Source organism: Acartia tonsa, chromosome 14, assembly GCF_053477335.1.
Source record: "Acartia tonsa isolate MP-2025a chromosome 14, ASM5347733v1, whole genome shotgun sequence".
Lineage (NCBI taxonomy): Eukaryota > Metazoa > Arthropoda > Copepoda > Calanoida > Acartiidae > Acartia > Acartia tonsa.
Genome location: NC_137273.1, coordinates 33,903,328 through 33,929,126, shown reverse-complemented (window position 1 = coordinate 33,929,126; position 25,799 = coordinate 33,903,328). Strand labels below are relative to the sequence as shown.

General features: G+C 29.5%; 1 protein-coding gene across 4 annotated transcripts in view; it reads left to right on the top strand.

The window, feature by feature from the left end:
• LOC145306500 (uncharacterized) overlaps positions 1-25,799 on the top strand; it is a 228,822-nt gene that overhangs the window by 177,520 nt on the left and 25,503 nt on the right. For all 4 annotated transcript variants that reach the window (XM_080148635.1, XM_080148634.1, XM_080148631.1 and 1 more), the window contains 6 exons: positions 6,631-6,703; positions 8,333-8,458; positions 19,510-19,588; positions 19,834-19,911; positions 21,159-21,242; positions 22,748-22,818. In XM_080148635.1, the coding sequence (XP_080004761.1) occupies positions 6,631-6,703; positions 8,333-8,458; positions 19,510-19,588; positions 19,834-19,911; positions 21,159-21,242; positions 22,748-22,818 (511 nt within the window). The remainder of the gene's footprint in view (positions 1-6,630; positions 6,704-8,332; positions 8,459-19,509; positions 19,589-19,833; positions 19,912-21,158; positions 21,243-22,747; positions 22,819-25,799) is intronic.

Below are 25,799 nucleotides of genomic sequence, written 5' to 3'. Positions count from 1 at the left end.
TCACTGAATCGAATGCAGTCAAATTTGAAAGTACATTGACTCTTGTAGAGCTAATATAAATTCTTAAAGTGAAATAACTTAGTTAATAAAGTTACTACACAGCATATTATGAACTAAGCTCTGTCTTATAGCTTCAGAATATTGATATCATAGTGGATTTAATAACAATGGACTGAATATTTTGCATTTTATTTCAGTCAGACATTCAAAAGATTTTACAATTTTGTCATCAATGTCAAACAAACATACATTAAAACTTGGGTTGGGCCAGATATTCGGCCATGTTCAATATCCAACCGGATTTTGAAACTATCCAGATACCTGGTAATTTTCCGGATATCCAACGTTGGCCAGATATCCGGCCGGAATCAGATATCCGGCCTTAGAAATCAGCCGGATATCCGGTATCTGGCCAAAAAAAGTATCCTGTCCAACCCTAATTAAAACCAAAGTTCCGAAGGGATAGGACAATAATGGATGAAAATATTTCCTTCTGACACCCAATTATGAAAAAGCATGTTTCTAAATCTTCGGGCACCAGTATTATTTACAGTCCAATGTCCATTACCTACCTGTCCTAAAATATATGAAATTCTTTTCCACTTTAATTAAATCCAATGTCGGGGAAACCCTAAATTGAAATTACAAGATGTATTATTCATATCTTACTTGCCCGCAGGGAATTTTACAATATTTCTAGGGATTAACTTAAATTTAAAGTGGAACACGTTTACTATGGATAAGACAATGGATGATAAAGGGATGAAAAATTATGTAAGATCTCATCAAATTCTAACAAATGAGAGAGAATGTTTGGTTGTCTGATGGGTGTTACTTAACCTAATACCCCAGGAGACATTTAGCTCCCCTTGGTTATCCTGGGTTGTTGGACCATGGCGTTAAAGTGTCATGGATGGACAGCATCCCCGCCCGTTTGAAGTAATTGATGACTAGGTAATAGAGTATCTACTAAAAATGTTATAAAATTGCTCTCATTAGATCCTCTTTTCATAATGTCTAATTGAATCATTAATTTCAAGTTTCATTAAATCCCTTTTTTCACAGGGATCTAAAGGGATAAGACAATAAATATATAAGATCCCCAATGATAATTACAAAATTACCCTTTTGTATATTAAAATTATCTGTTGGAAAGTTCTTCAGCAAACAAATTAGATAACGTGGTGAAACTTTTGTCAACTGTGTAATTTACAGTCAAAAGTCACCTCAATTCTTGTTTTGGAATCTTATGTATCAATGGCTCAGGCTCACAAACAAGAACAAATTTTTTTATCTGCGGAAAACTGTATAGTATACAATGCAATAACTTGAGAACTTTGAATTAAACTTGCTCCGCTTGTAATAAAATTAAAATAAAAGCTGTCCTTGTCAACGTTGCTCAATTGAAACTGTAATAACAAAGTTTCAAATTCTTTCTCTTATAACTTTTTTTCTCAATACATGATAACAAACTTTTTAATTAAATTTAAGTTTTGGAACATTTTATTTTGAAATATCTTATACAAAGTACAAAATTGTATATTTTTGGGTAATTCATAAAAAGAATGACAAAAAATGAATTAACGTGAAATATAGGACAGATATTCAGTAATAATAGAAAAGAGGGGGAGAAAAAACCTTGAATTATAATTGTACATATATGTCTTTGTAACATGACCGAGAGACAGACGGACCAAGTAAAATATAAACTGGATGTTCATTAGTACAGGGATTCTTCACTCAAAATCTCAGCTGTCTAACCCTCCCCCCCTCCCCGTGAAATATTTTAAGAAGGTACTATATAGACTCTTAGAAAACTATGTCCTAAATTTACCTGATATGTTAAAATGTCCAAAACTATTTTTACGGGGTTTTAATTCCCCCCCCCCCCAAAAAAAAATATTGGAGGTAAACTGCCTTACTTTATAAACACTTTTTTTATTTGAGTGGGGGGGGGAGGTGCTGATCTTTTATTATATAAAACTAATTAGTATGTATGTGATGGTAGGTTAAATATATCATTAAAACTTCACAAGTCAGGTCAATACAACTTTTAACAAATGTCCCCTCGATCAAAACAGGGAAAAAAATGCGCTAACTTTTTTAGTAGCGAAACCACTTCATATTCAAAAATGTCTGTCTGTTCGTCAGTCAGTTACATCTAGGGGTAAACGCGGGTACAAAAGATATTGAAATTTTTTTCAAAAAGAATCCAGTGTACAATTATTTTTTTTCTGTCATTCTTTAGTTCATCTATAAAATCATAATTCGTTTTGTAAAAGTTTCTTGGTTTTTTTTTTATTTTCTTAAAAAGGCTTTTATAGATTGAAACTTAACCCGATTTTAAAACTGACAATTGCTCTAATAAATATTAATTGTTAGAATGAATAAAAAATTTGTTTAACATATTTTATTTTGATTTGCTACTATTGAAAATATTTTTTCTTGATAATTAAAATGAAAATTAAAGCTTGTATACTACAGTAACAGATTACTGTCTGTCTGTATTTCTGTCCAGTAAAATCTCATAAACAGTTGGACCGATTGCTTCATAATTTTCAGATAAGTATAGTATAAGAATAGGACAGGTTTATGGCTATTTAATTTGAGGAAACATATTACATCACCCTTTCTTGGGGTTGTGGTAGTGAGAAACTCACCCGACAAATAAAAATGTTGTAAAGAAATAAAAAAAAAAACACTATGGGTAATGGACAAAACAAAACTCGTCTCACTGAGAATGCCGCACTCTGGGAGGTATCTCTGGAGGAAATGTCGTCGTCGCTGATTTTCAGAGTAAGGATTAATGGGCATAGGAATTTTCATTAAGTGCACGACACAAAGACTCAAGGAACGCTTCCTTTCCAATACAGACATAAATCCTAGGAGCTAGTGGTGGCGAAGCCACAAATTGTATAATCTGTAGAAACATATTTTTTACAACCTGCATTTTGTAGGCCTATTCTTTTTTTGCATCCAACTATCCATGCATACTTACAGGGATCTGAAGGGATAAGACAATGAATAATAAATTGATTTACAATTACATGATTATAATCAACAAAATTGATAACTTTGTTTAGCATAATTGGGGTAGCGGCAGGCAACGAGGTGACATTAGACTGTAAATTATACTAGTACTTTTTTTTATTGGCCAGTTTAAACGTAGTAGTGTCCAAACTTTTAACCAATAATTTCAATCCACAGGACGGGTATTTTTAATGTAATCATTGGGGATGTATATCACTTTATTGTCCATTGTATTATCCCTTAAGATCCCTAAATAATGGTGAATATTTAGCCCTTTGTCCTATCCCTTTATCCCTGGAAGCTTATGCATTTGTAAGCATACATCATGTTACAAACATTTTTTATTTGTAAGCCTAGTTGGAAAACAAGGATGAAAATATTTAGCACAAATGTGAGCGAAGACACAATTTCCCCCTTATTTTCGATTTTAGTTTTTAAAGAAAAAGTAAAAAAAGATTTTGTGGGTACAGTTTTCTAGTTTTCTCTAAGAGATTTATTCCTTGGAGGATTCTCTGGACCTAAACGAATCTCCAATGTAAAGGAGAACCATATCGGTTCACAGGCATGGATGATTCTTTGTTACACACAGATAGAAATACATTTTGTTACTTTTACGGAATGTTTGCAAAGGCTTTGCGTAAAAAGACTGATATATTTCAAAATAAGAAAATTTTGCTATATTTGACTACTAAACTAATAGAATTACAAAAAAATAAGTAAAAACAACTGCAGTTAAAATTTCATTAATTACTTAATTAATCGAGTTTTTATTTTTAGGGGAGCTTTACATAGGTCCCGGGATGGTTTAAGGCTAATATATTTTTAGACTTATTTAAGCTATTTCTTGGCTATATTTCTTTACCCTTTTTACCCCATTGAATACAGGGCCTTTAGATTTATTGGCGCAATCGCTAGTTTACTTTTATTTAGCAAAACACAAAGCTTTACTACTATTGAACGTCCTAATTCGACAATTAAAAAAGGGCAAAAATTGGTGTCCGAAAAAATTTAAATCCCCCTTTTTTCTTGGCTACTTTATCTGTAATTCCTGCTAATAAATGCATGTATACACAATTTTATAATATTCTTCATATATATTATAAATATTTATGAAAAAATGGAAATAAAGAATCAAATTCTGAGTACTTTTCTTGAGTAGATATATTATTAATGAGTAGAGAACAAAAATTTCCATTTATTGCCATAAGTTCGAAAACGCGCGAAGCGAACACAAATATTAAATTTAGGAGGCACAGTTATTAGAGAATTTAAGTATCTATAAATAACATTTCATTTATTTTTTCGTAGAACAGCTACTCTATACCTAGGGTCCTTACATTTAAACGCCTAAGGCAATTGACTCTACTCCGAATTTGTTGCGCTGTAACGTCCATGATAATTTTTTTAAAAATATTTTTTCATAAAATAATGAAATGTTATACATTGTCGATGAACTACACATTTTAATAAAAACTATGAATCAAAAAAAAACTTGGGTATAGTTCCTTTCGTGGCAACGCCTCTTAATGGGCGATTCGTCGTAATTTCTTAGTAGCTTTTTATAGGCTATTTTAGGTTAGGTTAGGTCACGTTAGGTTAGTTTAGGTGATTGCCCAACAGTGTTAGAGCCCCCCGCAGAGGAGAAAAGCTACTGTTAAAATACGATGAATCGCCCCCTAAGGGGCGTTGCCACGAAAAGGACTAAGCCCAAAAACTATAATGGCGTGTCTAAAATCTACATGGTTAAAATAAAAATAAAAAAGAACTCTTTATATTCGAATATTAATTAAACCATAAAATCTTTCTATTTTGGCCCAAGGACTTCTGTTACTTTTTTTCAAATCTTGATTTGTGGGTTTAAAACTAGTAGGAGTTAATTTATTAACCAACAATTTTAATTTAGAGAGTTTTTTTTATAAATGATCTTTTTTATCAATTAATCGTTCAATGTATTATCCCGTAAGATCCATGTGAATGTACAGTTTTCGATATAAAAATTATATTTTCATCATGCAAATTTTTGACACGCCTATTTTTTATTAAATGACGTCTTTGTGTGTTTTGTGATTGAGGGAAAGGGGATATTACATCTGAAGATTTTATTTATCCATTTCTATATTTCCAAAGCTGTTGGCAACGACTGCAATAAAATCTTGATGTTAAATATCCCTGAAATTCGAAGACGATTTCAGTCCCTCAACAGATTATTACGTCATACGTTAAAATAACCAATGAGAGGCCAGTATACACTGTAATTGACCAATGGTAAGATTTATACTGGCCTTTTATTGGTTATTTTATCGTATGACGTCATATTCTGTTGAGGTACTTTTTTCGTCTTCCAGAAATTCCCGTGGATTTTCTATGTCTTGTGAACTTTTCTTCCGTGGATGAAAAAATATTATTCTTCAGACGATGAAACAACTTTTTAAAAAATTTTGTAGTACCTTATTTTTATTCTTATTGTAGGTTAGGTTAATATAAGTCTGTAAGCAGGGTTAGAGCTTCCCGCATTGACTAGAAAAACTTTTTTTATTTTTTACAAGGAGTGAAGCACAGTCATTGATTTATAAATAAGTTTTTCATCGCCTGAATTTTTTGTTTAAACAAAACGGAAAGTAAAACCTTAATCATCATTTTAGACAAGGAAAAAATCAGTCTTTTTAAGATTAAGGTTACCACTGTCCTCTTTACATGAAATAAAGATAATTTTATAAGTAAATTAGTCTAAATAATGATAATGGAATGAACTATAGACTCCTTTACTTATCTAATTATTTTTATTGAAATACAACACACAAAAAATGTTAGTAAAGTAAAGGATTTCAAGTTTTTCTTTAAAATTAAGATACACAGGAAATTTTTTTTTTAAATTATAGGGGTCTACTTTCCCCTGACACACCCCCTATCTAAGCCAAGGGGGGTATATCCACCCCCCTGACTGAAAAAATATAATTGAAGACGAAGAAAGTCCCTCAATGACGTCATAAAAATCAAGTGGGAAAGAAAACACCTAAAAATGACGTAACTTGCTGATTTTTTGAAGGACTTTCTTCGTCTTCATTAAACCCATTCTCATTGTCTGTAATATAACCCATTCGATTTTGGTTTAAGATGGATGGCAAACTTATCCTAACACATGTTATCCATCATACTGGTTTAAATCTATTTATGGTCCATTCCTTAAGAATCCTAAAATCTAAGAAAATCCTTTACTTAACTATAAATACACAGGGAGTGAGGATAGTCCATTGGAAGAAAAACTAACTATTCATCAGTAAAAAATAAGTTTCGTTTTTTTAAAATCCATTTTGACATAATAAATAATTCTTTTTTGCAAATAATAGTTTTTCTTCCATTACTCTATCCCTTACAACCCTGAGCTGGACCTTTAAATTATTTTAGTGGTGAGCCAAATTTCCACCAATGAGAGCACAGCATTTTATGAAATGCCGCGCTGTAATTGGCTGAAATTCGGCTCACCCCGATCTGGATCACCACTAAAATGATTTAAAGATCCAGCACTGCATACACACAGCTATTTTCTTTCAATGAAAATGCCAAAAATTTCTCAATATTCATTACTATTTTATTTTTCAGGGCAAAACAGGGTCGCCGAGTAAAAAGTACGACCCTATCCCCACCTCTTCTCTACTTCATGGCTCCACTCTCGGTGAGGTTTAGTTATATTTATACATGTTTTATATGATCTCAGTGATGGCGGCGATTAGACATCTCTTTCTAGGGGCTTTTAAGTCAATTTTACAATGCCTCCTTATAAAGTAATAAGATTATCTATGAAGCCAAAGATTTCGAAAGTTGATGGCCTAAATGATTATGGGATTTAGGCTATTTTCTTTAATACCCGAGAAAATAGTGAAAATAGATACTTTAAAGCAAATGGATGTTTTTCAAGCAAGATCTCATTCAATTAATTTTATCTCTTCATTACCGGGCTGGATTTAGGCTATTATATCAATTACCAAGTCCCCCCCCCCCTCACTCTATAGGAATGGTGCGTAGATTCAAGGATTAACATGAAAAAGATATTATGATTATACAGAGATGTCTAATCCTTCCATCCCTGGTTTATAAGTCATGCGCTAAAGAAAGGTTGCAAAAGTTAGTTTTCTATCAAACGCTTTGGTTAGGTCTAACCGTCTAAAAATTTAATAAATATGATATGCCAATCCGAATCATTTTTCGGGATGAAAACCGGTTCTGTTCAATATGTATGTATGTTCGATATGTACAAAATTTCTTTTTTTTTGTTGGCTCGGTCATTGTATATTTTTCAGTTTGGTATAGTTAATGTTGGTCGCAGATACGTAAATAATTCATCAAATTTTAAAGTTTCAATTTGGTGTTGGGGGGTGTCATAGGAGGTAAATAAATTACAGTTTCTGTGGGAAACTTCTATAAAATAAAGGTTTAGAATCGAATTTTTATCGTCTAAAATGAAGCTGATACTTTCTCTTTAAAGTGCTTAATGACCACCCCTCGCCCCCCCCCCCCCCTAGAATTTTTTATATAAAATAAATTGTAAAGGGTTGTTAAATATGCCTTACACTGAGATGCCCCAGCCCTGTAAGGCTATTCTGTACCTAATAATAAGATAACTCACCCACCCATTCTTTTAAGATAAGAAGGTGGGATTAATGTAGTCGCTAGACAATTTTTAAGGGAAACCGCCCAAATACTTTTTCCAGAAATCAAACATTTTGCAACCTTTCCATACAAAAAAATGCGCTATTCTTCTTAAAATTCTAAATAAACAGATTATAGACATCTTACATTTAGGTTTTTCATATAATTTTATTAACCTAGTTGCTTTAAAGATTGCTTTATAGATATTTTCTAGAGTAGTAACTTGAAAATTATTATACAAATAATATTTCTTAAAACATTTTCTAAAGTATATGATATCTCTAAAAGCAACCTTTGATTTTTTTGTTTTTCAAATCAAACTCAAGACTTTGAATTGTTTTAAGCCACATAAAAATATGGTATTCTAATTACTAAACTTTAAATTCTCTAAAAAAAAAAAGTAAAATATTTATTTTTAAAGAAGGGATAATAAAAGATATTTTGTAGTTTAAACTACATGTTTGCAGAGGTCGAAATTAATTGCTATTTCCTTAACGGGCGATAGATGTTTAAAACTATTTTAGTAATTATACATATAATAATATTAACCTATAATTTGCATTTTCCATATTAAAAATTGAAAAAAATAGTATTAGAATTATAAAAGAAAATAGGTTACAAACACAAATAAATTGGGCTTTCCATTCCATTTCAGTTCGGGGTGCACACGACCACATTGGTCACCTTGGCGGCCTTGCTGGCCCTCCTGGCCACGGCCTGGCCGCTGCCGCCGGCCACCAAGACTATGCTCGTATCCGTGCGGCCTACCTGTACAAACAAGGTAGACAACAACCAAATGCAAAAACGCGCGCTAACCAGAAATAAAACCCTCGGCTTTTTTTGCATGATGAAAAATGGATGTATTTTTTGCTTTTGTACTTGTCATATTTGTCTGAGTCTTAAGAATTAAAATAGGGTTTTACAGGTTATATTACTTTTTAAATTTATTATAATACATAATAATGGATGACAAACAATTACCAAAAAGATTTTACATAATTTCTCATCATTAAAAGGATTGGGTAAAGTCAGAAATGTGCCCAAATAATTTTTGAAGAATGTTCTGATGCCAATATTTTCACTTACAATTGGAAAAATCATTCAAAACCTTTTAATATTGACTAATTGTTTTCTAACTATAGAATTAACAAAGTGTATTTTTTCTTTTAAATACTTTATCATTGTTCACAAAAGTTTTACAAAAAATGCATGCGAAAAATAAAATATTCAAGATTTTGTTTTTATTTTGCAAAGCATAAAATTTTATATACATGCATACATATTTATTTATTCTGTTAGAAAATTTCCATAGTATTTTGCTATTTCTCACAATAGGTCTTACAAATAATAAAAACTTGTTTGGTGGCTGGAGTTCAATAAATTTCAATTAAAAAAATATTTTTTGTTAATTAAGTAAAGAAATTTTAGTCTGTTTACAAAACTTGGGTCTAAATTTTTTTTATATTTTTTTTTTGGTGGGAAAGTAAATTCACCCTAAATTCATTCTTTTAGAAGCCTTTGAATAACATGGCATTAGTGCACACCATTCTACACTAGAACAACAATTCAGACCATAAAGTCTAATCTTTTTTGGCACATTTCTGCAGCTGTATTGCATTCTATGTATTTCAATGTATCGTGTTCATGCATTTTTGTCCCCAATAAAAAGGATTAAATAAAATAAAATCTTTGAAAATAGAATTTACACACAAAAAATAATTTTAAGAACAAATAATCATTTAAATAATCAAGGATGAAAAGGCCCACAAGGAGCAAAGCGCTTACAAATTATTGATTTACAACCAGAGACAATGAGTTGTAAAGCAGATGTTTATTGGTCATGAAAAGAGAGAGAGAAAAAGAGAGTTAAAAAGAGCTTATGAATAGAAAATGATAGAATGATAAAAAACCAGGAAACTTTTACAAAGAAAAATTATTCGTCTTTAGTTTTAAGCTCGAAAGACTGGCAGACAAATTTAGTTATTTACTATATGCTCTTTGGAAAGGAGTACATGTTCAAATAAATTCTGCAGTCAAACTCAAATAGCAGATGATATAATCATATTTTCAGCATAGCATTTTGGACTAATGGACAGACCGACAAAGTAAATTATAGAGTAGCTTTGCTAAATAGTAGACCCAGAAAAAAATAGCAGACCAGAAGACAGTGGAGTATTAATAAAGATTGATAATAAGACAGAGTCTGCAGCAATTGGTAAAGAATATAATGGAATAAGCTGAGAAAGGGAAAAAGAAAATTGTACATTCTTCCAGTGTGTCTACAATTACATAGAATACAAATATTCAATATTCATCTTTTGATGAATGATTCTTTTCTCCTTCAACAAAATAGTTGAAAATACAATCTGGTCTTAAGAAAGTGTTTTCTGTACTCAATTGGAAAATCTAAAGAAGTAGTAGATGTAAAATTTTTCATAGAATTTAGATATGCACTCGGTTTTTTTGTAGACCTCTTATTTTTTAAGTAATTTAAGTTTTTTTTAAAAATAATTAAGTCGGTTTTAAGGTACTAAAACGCAACAAAATAAAAGAAGAAAATGGCCAGTATGAACAAAAATAGTAAGATCTTTAATTTGACACCTTACTTTTAAAATTCTGTTGAGTAATTATTGAAAAAATCAATTTTTTTAATCTCGGTTTAATAAAAACTTTAAACCTAAATATTTTATCAAACAGACATAAAAAATATGGGTTCATATGTACCTTTAGAATCAGAAAAATATTACGAATCCATTCTAAGCGAAATTGAAAAAGTTTTAAAAAATTGTAATAAAAAATAAAAAAAATAAAAAGTTTATTTTAAGAATTGTAACTACTAAACTAGCAAATCACAAATCGCGAAAATTGACAAATCGCGAAGCTTAACCTATAAAGTTAACCAATAGAATTGCCAAAAAAAAGGAGAACGTTCATACAATATATACAATAGATACTACAATAAATATATTGATATTACAGAACATGTAAAGAATGAAAAATTATGAACAAATATGCTTCAGTCTGTTTATAAACTTCAAAACAATGCAGTTAAGATACATAATTGTTTCTTGTGTTTAAAAAATATCTGCTACATTGCATTATCTTTTGTTTAGGTTTTGTTCAGGTTTTATTCAAGCTAACCCTTTAAAGCCGAAAATTATGATTCTTAAAATAAACTTATATTTTTTATTTTAGTATTATAAAAGTTTTTCAATTTTGCTTAGAATGGATTCGTATTATTTTTCTCATTCTAAAAGTATATATGAACACATACTTTTTATGCCTGTGAGAGGATATTTTTAATTTCAAAGTTTTGATTAATCCGAGGTTAACAAAATAGATTTTTTCAATAATTACTTAACAGAATTTTAAAAGTAAGGTGTCAAATTAAAGATCTTACTATTTTTGTTCATACTGGCCATTTTCTTCTTTTATTTTGTTGCGTTTTAGTACCTTAAAACCGACTTAATTATTTTTTTTTAAAACTTAAATTACTTAAAAAATAAGAGGTCTACAAAAAAACCGATTGCATATCTGAATTCTATGAAAAATTTTACATCTACTACTTACTAAAAGAACCGGCTAGCTATCTTAAATAAAAAGTAAAAAAGTTGATACACCTTCTTTATAAAGATTCAAAGTACAAACACATAAAATCACCAGAAACTAACATTCATTATTGACATTAAATCAAATTGTAAATTAGGGCCCCTATAATATTTATATTTGTTGCCCCTTATATGTAAATGTTGTCTGTAGATATAAATTAATTCTGTGGCACCTTAGATATTTGCATGACCACACTATTTACTAATATTATCTATAATCATTTATAAAGGAAAGGGTAATTCTCTGAAATACCAGATTATATCCAATATCTGATTTGTAAAAAAGTTATAAAGATTCCCTCTTAGTACTTATTACTTAGGTAACTTTACTGAGTCAGACTATAATCCCATGATGAATCATTATTACTGTCAAAACATGTAAAAAAAAGTGTTCTGATATCAATGAAATTAGAGTTTATCTCATATATTCAATTAATAATGAAGGTCATAAGTTTTTACCCAAGTTCTCCATGTTATGTATTGTTCTAAACACTCTAGACATTAGAGAATATATATTGTCAGGAATTCAGGTCCGCAGTAACAAAAGAGGTTTCATGTTAAAGGCTTATGTTCTATATAGAATTTCAAATAGTTCTTTGTTGGTTAATATTCAAATGGTTGCAATGGAAGTAGTAACCTTCTATATTAAAAGATATTTTAAAGACAAATTATTTGCAAGATTTTGAACTGGTTATGTATTATTTACCTTTTAGCTTTAGTGATAGCCATAAATATTGATTGTTCACAAAAGGAACATTCCCCTTTAGGATATGAGTCAAATTTATATTGTCTCTAGTATATCCCATATATCATGGTAAAGCATGTGTGATCACACTGAAGAGTGCTGCAAATAGAGAATAGACAAAGTTTTTACACTTTGCATTCAGTTCACAATGTGAAAACAAAGTTTTTACAATATTTCTGGTCATTATTACCCTATTTATTTGGAAAAGTACAAGTATTTTTCTTTCTTCACCTAAAGAAATTAGAGAATCAATACTTTTTGAATTTGCTGTATCTCATTTAGATTTTAGTGGTTATTAATCATTAATTGACATTGATACCTTAATGTCAAGAAATTATGTTTTTCATAAATCCTCAAATATTATGACGAAAGTTTTCTCCCAAAAACCTTGATACTAACCAGATCTGCAGTCTCATATTAGTGAAACAGAAGGAAAAAAAGGACTGCAACATAATTCCCAGCAAATCATTACCCCCACTAAACTAATTAGATGTTTTACACACCATTTATATGCAGTGGAGTACTAAAAAAACAAATAGTACACAATAATTTATTCAAATTAGATTAGATTAGATTTATTATTCTTGTTTAAAAGAAGAAAACAATAACACAATCCATGTAACTTATAATCTAAAAGTCATATTAGACTATCAAGTAATCTGAGAAAAAATGGTGGCTATGTATTTGAACCACCCTAAAGATTGTGTAGAGTGGACTAGTTTGGTCCAGAGGGTATTGCAGATATACTTGGGATGATGCAGCTTTATACTAGAAGATAGTCCTCTAGATACTTCCATTTAGCAATGAGCTCCTCACTCCGATATTACTACAAAGGTGCTATAGAGACTCTTCCAATCTTATTTTACACTTTTCCTCAACCTAGTTTTGTCATATTATTGGTTACTTCTGTCTGCTAATCTTACATAGGATATGTAGACAAATGAAAATTTACCTTAACATAGAATTGTGATTAAAAATGAAATTAGAGTGATTATTTTTAAAGACACATTTTTTTAATGTATTTAGACATACATATAAACTTTAAATACAAGAGGGTAATTCACAAACAAAATATGAATTTTATATATCTATAAGACATTACAGATTGTTTGAGCATGTTGCTATCTTCTTAAACTTATATATATTTTTAAATCATATAATTGTATTTAATGCAATGATACCTTTGTCAAAAGCTGGAATAATTATTGGCTTTTCTAGGCATTTCTGGTGCTAAAATTATATCTGTTTGTGTCACATAATACCAGATATAATTATTGATTGTTATTTCCTATCTGTTTGACATCTCTAAATATATACATTTGCATTATTATTAATGCTTTAACCATGTATGGTGCAAAGGTTATCACAATATCTTTGTATACAAAGTTATTATATTTGAAATTCCATTGGCTGATTTGTGTGATCAGATGAATTATATAACTAATTGCCCTGTTATCCTTATATAAAGAGGAAGTTTGTCAGTGTTTAAACAATAGAAATATAAGAATAGAAGCATATTCTGAACCCTTTTTTCGTCAAATCTATGAAGGAACATTTCTAGCAGACAAAAGTAAGCTGATGTTGAATCTTAAAAAATGAGAGACTTGAAAAAATATCTAAAAGCACATTAAAAATTAAACAAAATAATATGTTAATAACCCTTTTAAGATTTTATTTAATTTTTGTAAATTTTTTTATTCGATTTTGGAGGATTTTTCTCAAAAATAATTTTGCCTCACCAGCGAGTAGCCAGCCTAACTTTTTTTTTAAGAATCCACCTCTGTTTGACTTTTATCTATGTATGAAATGAAAAAAAAACATGCGTTTGTAACAAAATGTGTACACAATTTCAACCAATGAGATGAAATGTATGTACCGATGCGATTCTCCTATTGGCTCAATCAGACATTACCTCTCTTTCTTACTACCTTTATTGTTTTAACATGGATATCAAACTAAATTCTTTATTGGTAATCTCTAGTAAGATTTGAGATTTACTTAAGGTACCTCAACCCTCCCAAGAAAAAAAAACAAATATTTTATCCTGCCCCCAAAATTTTTTATCTGAGTAAAAAAATAATCATGTGTGGTGGGTTTTTCTACTCAACAATTTCACCCTCTAGTTATAAATCAACTGGTTATAAATCATGAAATTAAAGTATAAATACAACTAAAATTATATAAAAAAATGTTTTATGCATGTTTTTAGTTTAGTTAGCATGTTGCATGTTTTGTTATCCTATTTATATTAAGAGTTATGATAACTATTAAACTCCTATTAGTTATTGAATTTTTGTATTAAAAACGTCTTATTTTGTTATGATTCAGCTTTAAATATGATGGGGGGATTTTCTATGGTGTTTTAACTTAGTTAAAGAGAGAGTAAATTGTACTTTTTTATTTTGGGGAATATTATTGTTAATAAACAATATTCCTACAGGGTCATTCAAGAGAAATGATTTTAAAAAAAACTTAATTATGCATAGAAAATAAAACAATTATGTAAAATGCTTTAAATATTTGGAAAACCTATTTTAACCCATTAGTGCCGAGTGCCACTTTTATGGGCCGATCGAGCTGAAAATCTCAGGGAAGCTTTATTATGGTCCAAACGGAATTCGTATTTTTTTGTTTTGCTCTAGTGGCGTGCACAGGAAAGTTGCAAAAAAAACCGGTTCGGCTCGGCCATAAATACCAACCAGGCATTATTACCCGTTTTGGGCGGTTTCCGCCGGCGTTAAAACCCGGTTTTGCTGTAAAAACCCGGTTATTTCGACCAAAAATTGAAAAATGTAATTTTTGAACGCCAAAAGTGAGATGAACACTTTTTAGAACTTTGATACGATCCGAAATTGACAACTACACAACCTCATGTAATCTATAGAGCTACAAGTATAATACGAAGCGATTTATTTCAAATTTAGTGTTTCGGCTATAGGTGCCGCCGTTTTCGGGTAAAAAAACCCGTTGCTCGAAGTTTTAAAAGACACACACTACACAAAAAGGACATATAAAATTTGGGTGTTACATATCAGAAAACGAGCATAAAACTATTGGGTGACACCTATAGAGATTACTAGGGTTATTAGGGTGGCTCAAACCCTTACTAATGACGTAAACTGTTATTTTTATTTGTTGAAAAGTTAAAACCGGGTAATAAAAACCGAAACCGAGCCAGGTTTTAAAACTGTCGGGTATTTATGGCCAAGCCGAACCGGGTCATAATAGGGCGTAAAAAAATGATAAAAAAATCATATAAAAAATAATAATTTGAATAAAACGAATTCACAAATAGATGTACTTGTCAATAAACATTAGATTTCACGAAAAAAATCAGCAACTTTACTATAAAAACAAAAAAGTTAGAAGGGGTAGTTTGAATTTTCATGATTTTCAAATTTTGTTGAGCTATACTGGCAAACGGAAGTAAGCTAAACTGCCTGCTCCAGGGGGAAATGAAAGCCAGGGTAGTAGAGGGGGGATTCATACTGAGAATGATGCAATTATGAAGCCGGAAACCGGTTTTTTTTCCATTTTTCGGAACTGGGTTTTAATGCCCGGTTCGGCACTAATGGGTTAAGACATTTATGTTTCAAATATCTAAAAAGAATTATTTCATCAAATTATGCCCTAAAAACCGGTTTTTCCAAAGGCCTTATTTTCAAAGATTTATTGATTTAAAGGTTGTTAAAAAAATGCGCACTTTTTTTAAATTCAAATTACAAGGCTTGTGTTATTAGTAGAAAAATGTTATGCATATCGTTAGAATTGTCATAAGCTTTAGTTTTTTAATATATAAAAACCATTTCTGTGCTACGTATAGTATAGGAGCTACGTGGTAAAATGTTCCAAATAATGAAAACAACTTCAAAACTTTTCAACCTTTTTCTCACATTTTTCAATGATGCTCCTAAACTACAAATAGCACAAAAACGATCCTTATATTTTCAAAATCTAGAGCTTATGACGATTCTAATGGTATGCGTAATATTTTTTACTATTAATACAAGTCGTGCAATTTGAATTTAAAAAGTGTGCGTATTTTGGCACAACCTTTAAATTCATAAATCTTCTTAAAAAAGGTGTTTGGAAAAACCAGTTTTTAGGGCATAATTTGATGAAATAATCCTGTTTAAATATTTGAAACATTAATGTCTTATAATAGGTTTTCCAAATATATAAAGCATTTTACATAATTGTTTTATTTTCTATGCATAATTAAGTTTTTTTTGAAAATCATTTCTCTTGAATGACCCTGTATAAAGAGTAGACAATACTTACCCCATAAGTTATTAGATAGACAGACAGTTACCAGTAACAACTTGACCAAACTTGGATGACAAAACTATTAGTAATATTTATACTTATATAAGTATTGTGTGAAAATTAAAAAGTATTGCGTGACTGTTACAAATCAGTTATGGAATAAAACAAAATAAATGTTTTATTGAGTCTCAAAAGCCTAATTAGATACTTTACAACAGTTTTATGTTGAAAATAAAAGCAAACATAGAAAAATTTTTTTAGATATTTTAAGCTGAATTCAAATTTTATTCTTAGAACTCATTTAAAAAAAATATCAATTGAATAGTTATCATAAGTTGAAATGCAAATATTTTTAGATTTTAGATACTGCATGAAGTGTATATTTTTCACTATTTGACTATCAGGTTATTTTGAAAACAGAAAGTTATTATTGAAGATTTTACTATTAGATAATTTGGTGAAAAAAAATAATTATTCAAATATTTTCATTAAAAAATGACAAATTATTAAAAACTGTTTAATGTTCTTCATGAAAATAAAGACAAAAAAATTTGTGCTTATTTTAATTTTATAAAGTAACCATAAAGTATTTTGTAAGGTAAATTATGCAGAGTTTTATTATTTATATTTCATATATTCTGACAGTGCACTGCAATGATTTATGTCCAAGGAAATTAAGTCAATATTTTGGAAAGTAAGAGGTGGGTGTTCTTTCAAAACATTTAAAAGATATTACTATTGATGATTTGTAAGCAATAAATAAGTAACAAACTTTAATCGAGGATAGGCAAGAAGTTTTAAATACTAAAAATTATATTTACTATACCCAAACATGAACAGAAATTAATATCTTTATTCTATTATGTAAAGTAGTAAGCTTTTTTTTGTCTGTAGTGAAGGATCCATTAACTGCTGAACCAATATGGATCTCCTCTACGGTGAAGCTTCTTATAGGTATAGGGAAGGTTTTGAACTATTTTGAGAGAGTGTATGTCCAACCTCCCAACAGAAATCGACCATTATAAAAAATGATCCCTCCTTCTAAAAAAAGCCTCTTTTTTATTTTTAAATGTCATTGAAAAAAAACGGGTTGACTTCCCGCACCCACCATTACCTCAAGTTTCCCTAGAGGCCTCTAGGGTCGTAGTTGCTAGTTGGTAATATTATACAAATACTTATGATAGAATATTTCACACCTTTTTGTCCAGAAAAGTGCATTTTCTTGCAAAAAATGTTATTAAGTGTCCATTCTTTCTTCTAAAAGTAATACATTGTTACAAAAAAATTAAGTTTGAAATTCTAAAATTTATTTTTAAAAATATAAATGAATATCTTCATTACTATTTTACATTAAGTGGTATTTGTATATAAAATCTCAAAAATATTTATGATTTTTCTGAAATGTATGACAACTGGTTATTGTTATTCCAAAAGTTTTTATCCAAAGAATGCAAAACTCAAAAAAGGATCCTATTAATATCAATCTGCTTAGCAGTGTGATAGCAAATTATAATGCTTATCATGGAAAATATGCTGTTGTGATATTCAGTCTAAGGTCAACTCTGGAACCAATTTAATAACTCTTTCTATGGTCATCACTCTTTAAAGGTTGAAATAGGAGTGCTTATTTTCTTCAATTACTCATAAAAATGTCAAACAATTCAGAAAATAATATTTGACATTATAGAAAAGTATCATAAAGAACATTTTACTTTTAATTTTTACTATAAACTATATATTTATAAAGATTTCTATTTCCAATTTGATTGAAGGGTCATTATAGTTTTTGTGACTTTACTTAAAATGTTTGAGACTTTTACATCAATTATTAAAGGAAAATTTCAGAAAATTAAAGCTTTACTTCCCATTTTAATAAAATCAATTATTGATACTAATTACAAAAGGAAGGTTGTTTAATAAAATTTTCAAAAATAAACTGACAATGCTATTAATTTGTAGAAATGTATTTAGAGTAAAAAATCCAAATGATAAAACTTAGCTATTAAAATTAAAGTTTAAGTTAAATGTAACTGAAATTTATAAATATACACTTTTGTTCTGAAAATAAGAATTTATAGAATGTATGTATGTACATCTTTACATTGGTGTAAATTAAAATATCTTATTCTTAAAATAGAAAAAAATATTCATTTAAAAAACATAAATTACTTAATCTAATCTATTTGAATAACTATTCTATAACTTTATTTTAAAAAATGAGGATTTATTTAGCATTAAAAAAAACATAAAAATTGTAACAAAAATATAAAAAAAATACTAGATGAGAACCTACAAATAAAAATTGCATGCCCTGTAAGTGTTGTCAGTGAACTAAACAATCTCAAATCTTCAACTCTCTTCAAGTTTGGTGCTTTGGTATGGAAACAAGTCTGGTGACAATCTTAGCAATCAATCAGATAAATCTAAAGACAGAAACTTTAAAAATCAATTATTTCATCAATAAAAAATTTATTCTGTGTATAAAGAATTTTGTCTTTATCTTTAATCTCATTGAATAACTAAATATTGATATGCACTTTGATTTGATTATAGCAATTGAATTTAATTGAGAAATTTAAATGAACTGACTTCAAAAATGAAAAATAAGGATGTTAAAATGTTAAACACAACTTATAGTTATTTTCCCCTCAACAAAATACTATTGGATATTGCAATGTTCTGTTTTGAATTATTAATTTAAAATCAATCTCTAAGTTGTTTTTAATCTAAATATTATTAAGAAAATAAGAAAAATTGTTTCTCAGTAAACCACCAACAAAGAATAATTAAGATGCCATTTTTTTAATTTCATTCAATATTTGTTACAGGGTGACTGTCAAAAGTACTTTAAAATAAAATTATTTTGTGCCCTAGAAATTCTATCTGAAGGGACCATTAACTGATAAACATCTCCAATGATTATAAAGAAAATTACCCATTTTAATTAAAATTATTATTTGAAAAGTTTTAATACTGCTAGTTTGGAACCAATCAATTAAAGTTCAATAAAAGTACCCAAAGGTTTTAAGTCATAAAAATGTGGTTACCAGTGTAATTTACAGTCCAATGTCTCCTGCCTCCCTGGTCCCCATTCATTTGATAATTTTTAGTGGAAACCCTGTAGTAGTTAATAGCAGATTTAGGCAATTTAAGCATCTTTTTTATTGAAATTGTTGGTCCATTTTTGTGAGATATTTGTAGATCCTTACACAGGTTCTCCCTGCCTGACTCCAGTGGCCACCCCGGATACTCTCTCAGAATCTGGTTCTGTTAAATCCAACCGTTCAAGAAGGTGAGCAGAATTCAATAATATTTATAATTTTTAAAAAATTACTTGTAAATAAATCATATTGAATTTGGTTAACTTATCTTACAGCTGCCATTTTTTAATTTGGCGCAAAAAAAAATTTTAATATAGGCAGCCATTTTTACAGTTGAATTGCATTGCATTAAAAAATATCGCAAAATAATAACATAATATTCCCGCCATTTTTTTAATTTTGGCGCCAAATTATAAAAATGTCGTCTTTGCTTCAGTCGAACACTGCCCTTCCTACCTGCCGAGGACCCTGTGCCTCTTCCATCTCAGGCTAAAAAAGCACAAGAATTTAAAAGGTTTGTCTTTTATTTGTCGAAAAATTGAAAACAACATTATAAATCAGAGGTTGGACAATAAAAAAAGAATTACCTGCCTTAAAATCTAGTTGATATCAAGAATCGGGAGAGAGAATAATTGAAAAATTATTTTATCTTTGAATATCCGTCCCCTCCCTGTATATAAAATAACAAAATCAATTTACATTCCTTAAATTTATTCAAACCTCTTGGCTTTCCTTTGTAAACTGTTATATATATTCAATTCATTCTATACACAACCTGTAATCTTAAGGGATAAGACAATAGACGATAGATTGATGTACATTACTTTATAACTCCAAGATTAAAATTATTGTTAGAACCAACAAAACAAAATTTAAATAAAGTACTCAAAGTTTGTTTTTCATGAAACTTTGGGTACCAGTTTAATTTGCTGCCCTATGTTCCCTTCCTCCCTGAAATACAACACATATTTTTTCCAGCGAGCATTTTTCTTTATGTCCGACATTATAGGATTTTTCTAACATATTGGAATTTCCAGATTTAACCTTTATATAATCTTGGAAAAATAAAATTCATGTTTAGGAAGGATAAGTTTAATTCAATTTAATTTGGTATTATCCATTTTATGCAACTTGTTCTATTTGGAACCCCCCTCCCCTTCAACATAGAAAAATTTATTTTCTTTTTTAGGAAAAAGGTTTTGAGATAAACTTTGAATTTTTCTAGTACCATAAATATGACCAAAATGATGTTAAATCTAATTACTCTTTATGTTATAAAATCATTGGTTAAAAAGTTCTGACTCAACTAGTTTATAACCAACGAATCAAAATTATACAGAGACATTCAAAGTATTTTAATCCTACAAATATCCCCTCCCTCTTTGCTATTCAAAATAATGTTTTAAAAATAATTTCTAAAGATCCATGTTTAAAAGCTAGTAAAAAAAGAAACTAATTTAAAGAACAAGTAATAATAATTGGATTTTAATACTGGTTTTTTTTATATTATTTTTAATTATTTAATGGGCTCGGCAGCTGCGTGGCAGCCGCCTGTAAGCCTCCGTGCAATGAACCCATTATAATCTTAAAAATCAGCTGGAAGTCTAAACCTGACCCAAATATGGCAATCCCTTCTTTTAAAAAATTTTTAAAGCATCTAACCTAGTTTAGATTTAAGACTCATTCGCGTCTGACGCACAACTGCCGAGTTCTCATTTTTTATATTAAAACAGATTACCCCAAAATTAATTTTTATTTTAGAAATTTTTCCAAGATGCGTCAATCTAGTTTAGACGGTCTCTCATCCAAATCATATTCATTTAATCGGCCTCGGCCTAGTAATAGGTAATTATAGGTTTTTAGTAGCAAAACTACTCTACAATTAGGGTCTGTCCGTCCCTTTGTTACGAATTGTTCTTATCGTTAATTTGGGCTATCGATTTAAGACTGTGCCCGATGATTCCTATGATAATTAGGTTCAATTTACCAAGCGCAAAAACTTAATGATTTTTGCCAGAAAGGCTGTATGTCTACTTAAAACATGCTGATTTTTTGAAAATTCATCATCTTAATAATTAATTATATTCACATTACGTATTCTTTATTTTAGCTTAAATTGGAAAAAACTATAAGTTTTTTTTTGTATAAACTTCTTAATATTTAAAAATATTGATTGCGTTGTTAGACTATATTTGTTAATCTTTGTCTGTCGGACCATCTGATTTATTAAGCTTCGCTTTTGTGGATGCTATCATCCTTGAATTTGCTCTGCATCTGAATTATTAGAAAAAGTTTGTAAGATTCTCTACCCAAGGATCTAAAGGGATAAGACAATGCTCGATAAATTGATGTACTGTACATCTCCATTTTATGATTTACAAAGTTACCCCTTTGTAGATTACAATAAGTGGTTGATACGTTTAGACAGTCAACTACATGAACTAAGTGTCCCCAAGTTTGTTAAGCTAAGGAATCAAAAAAACGTTATAATAAAACTTTGGGGACTAGCGTAATAATCAACCCAATGTCCCCTCCTTTCCTGTTCTTAACCACACGAGAAGAAAATAAAACTCGGCCAAAGAAAAAGGTTAAATATTTGGTCAGATTCTTTCCAAACTATCCAACTACTTATCCACCTGTCTATCTATAAGTCTTTCATTTCTATCTATCTGTCTATCCTGTTTCCAATTTATCTATCTATCTGTCTATTTGTTTCCAAAATATTTATCTTTTATGTCTATCTGTCTATTTTTCCAAACTATCCATTTATCTGTATATCAGTACAAACTATCTATCTATCTATATTTCCAAACTTCTTTCTGTCTATCTAGTTTCCAAACTATAAAATTACTTGTCCATCTGTCTATCCTATCTTTCTAAACTATCTATCTATCTGTCCATATGTATATTTTGTTTTAATACTATATATCTGTCCATCTTTCAATATCCATCTATCTGTCCATCTTTCAATATCCATCTATCTGTCCATCTTTCAATATCCATCTATCTGTCCATCTTTTTGCCGAACTATCTATCTTTCCATCTTTTTTTTCCACACTATCCATCTATCTGTCTATCTGCTCCCAAACTATCCATTTTCTAGTCCATCTGTCTATATTTCTAAACTTTCAATCTATCTGTCTATCTGTCTATCATAACACAGTATCTGTCTATCTGTCTGTTTGTTTGTACCGAAGTATTGCTAATTGATACCCTCACCTACAAATCTCATTTTCACTTTTAAAAATAATAAAATCGGCCAACAAACAAAGAAAATATTACTAATATCTACTAATTATATACATTAGAAAAAAGCTTAATTATAGGTATGAAAAATGTTTCAATTTTAGTGAAACAAATTTACGAAAATTAGCGCTAGAAGACAGATCAAGACCAATGTCAGCCTTAGGTTTATTACAAGGTAATATATTTACATTTTAAATTTGTTGGTGATTTCCCTTAAAGTGCCTGGAGAGCAAAGAACACCCCCTCACGATTTTTTGAACTGTTGGAGGGAAGGGGGGGAGTTTTATGCCTAAACCCTGCGGAGGTACAGGGCTATCCTTTACCCAATATATCTTAACTTGAGGTAAATATTTAAACACAAAAAAAAACTCTTATTTTAATTTATACCAGAGGGAGATCTTTAAAAAAAATAGGGTCTCTGCTCACTGGTGAGGCAAAATTGTTTATGTAAAAAAAATCCTCTAAAATTGCATTTAAAATCTACAAAAATTAAACAAAATCTCATCCTAAGAACCCTTTTATGATTTAATTTAATTTTTGTAGATTTTTTATGCGATTTTTGAGGATTTTTCACATAATTTTGCCTCACCAGCGAGTAGCGAGCCTAATTTTTTTTTTAAAGAATCCACCATAGGTTAAGAGGGGTTGGTTGGACTAAACACTTTAATGGTTATCGGCAATATTATAAAAATATCTTAAAAATGTAATTTTCAAATAATAAACTATGATATAATTTTGTTCTAATGATTATTGTTTTTAGGTTTTATAGTATTGATATCTACAAAGACTGTTTTTTATTTAAATTTATATATTTTAGTTTTTTTTTATTTCTTTGAAAAATATTATTTTTGTAGAAATATTTTAATCCTTTATCTTTTAGATATTTTTAAATTGGGTTATGTTTGTGTATTATTTCAAGTTATTTCTAAACATTTAAATTAAATAAATGTTTAATTGTGAACTTAAATATTAATGAAAAGATTAAATTTTAATCTATAAATAATAAGATACATTCAAAGATCTTAAAGGATAAGACAATGGATGATAAGTTTGCAACCAAAATTTAATAAAAGTACTCAAAGTTTTTAGGCCAATAAGATATTGCGATTAAAAAAGCCCTTCTAAAGAAATAATATAAAAATTTTAATGGCCTGATTTTTGACCTGCAGACAAGTTTCACATCTTTAATTGCATTTTTCAAAAGTTTAAAAAAAATATAATAGCACCATATCTATGGATATGTCGCAAAATTGATTATTGTCAAATATTTGCAGAGTAAAATACGTATTCGCAAACACACAGGGAATTTAGGGGATATTCATTCCCAATGATCTTAAACAAAATTACCCCTATTGTAGACAACTTTAGACACTTCAGGTTTGGAACCAATCAATAAAAATTCAATATAAGTCACCAACTTTTTTTCTAACGAATATGATAACATATTTATGAAACCTTGGGTACCAGTACAAAGTCCCCATTGTCCCTGCAAGCACAAGACTATGTTTGCCTATACACATTTTCTATCAGTTTTGTCTTACCTATCTTCAAAGTGTTGGATTTTTATCAGGTATCTTACGAGGTAGGATTGGGCCGGATATCCGGTCATTTTCAATATTCGGCCGGCAACCGGATATTGAAACAATCCGAATACCGGATATCCGGCTGATTTTTAATGCCGGACATCCGGTTATCCTGCTGGATATCCGGTAATTTGCCGGATATCGAACGTTGGCCAGATATCCGGCCGGAACGGATATCCGGCATTATAAATCAGCCGGATATCCGGTATACGGCCAAAAAAGTATCCGGCCCTTCCTTATTACAAGGGATAAGATTTTGAAGATGAAAATTATTTGTTGAAAACTTTCAACAATGATAGTTTAAATAACAAATCAATAATGAAAGTTTTAAGGCCTCCAATGAGAGATCAAGTTTATAAAACTTTGGGTACTTAATAATTTACAGTGCATTCTCCCCTCCATTCTTTGTTCTTTTTATCCAGAAAGGAAGAATCTAAAGTTATTATTTTTAAAGGGTGTGCAGAAAGAACTGCGTACATTTTAAATTTCAAATTGCGCGGCTTGTGTTAATAGTAGAAAAATGTTACGCATACCGTTAGAACTGCCATGAACTCTATTTTTTGGTAATATAAGAATAGTTCCTGTGCTACAAATAATCTCCCAAATGTTCCAAACTTTACTCGCAAGTCAAGTATTAAGTCAGTTGGGACATTTTACCACGTTTGCTCCCTAACTATACGTAGCAGAGGAATCATTCTTATATTCCCAAAAAATAAACTTCATAGTGGTTCTAACGGTATGCGTAGTATTTTTCTACTATTGGAATTTTTCAAATCTCCGCATTTTTTTGGTTCACCTTTTAATCCAAGAGCATGCCTTAACTATTCAAAAAAAGAAAAATTAAATTGCGTTATCTACATGTAGAATTTTATTAAAAGAAATATAATTGTTTTTTTTAACTAAGGTATAATACTTTTTTTAATATTTGATCAAAAATCAATGACATCATAAAACTTTTATATGTGACTTGTTTTTAGAAAAAGTTGTAATATTTTATTTAAAGTTGCATCAAGTTTAAAAACTTGATAAAGTTGATAAGCATCTCAGTATTGTATACTAGCGGCTACGCCACTATAGGCCTCTAGTAGCACTTGGGGAGGGGAGGGAGAAAGTTAACCCTCCTCTTTAAATTTATGGTTTTTAAAAATATTTTTTTATTTTAAAGGGGGGTTTCTGAGGGGCGATTTTTAAAGACGAGATACCCTATCTTTAAATAATCATAAACGTTTCCTATTAATGTTATACTGTAAAAAAATATCATAATAATACGACAAATTAAATTTAGATTTTAGCTAGTTATCTACTCTTAGCATCTCCCTATATATAATTAAATATTAATCTAAGTTTTATCATTTGGACGCTTTTTAACTTAATTTTCATATGACATATATTTTGAAAATGTACTTTTAACTTAGGTTCTATTAGAATTTATGTTGAAATAAAAACTTTAAATTGAAGAAATATTATTTAAACAATATCCATAAAACAAGACGGTATGACAAACGAACATTAACAATTGTAGAGCGTCAAAACTTCGAAATTGATAGGACAATTCTAACAAACTTAAATTAAC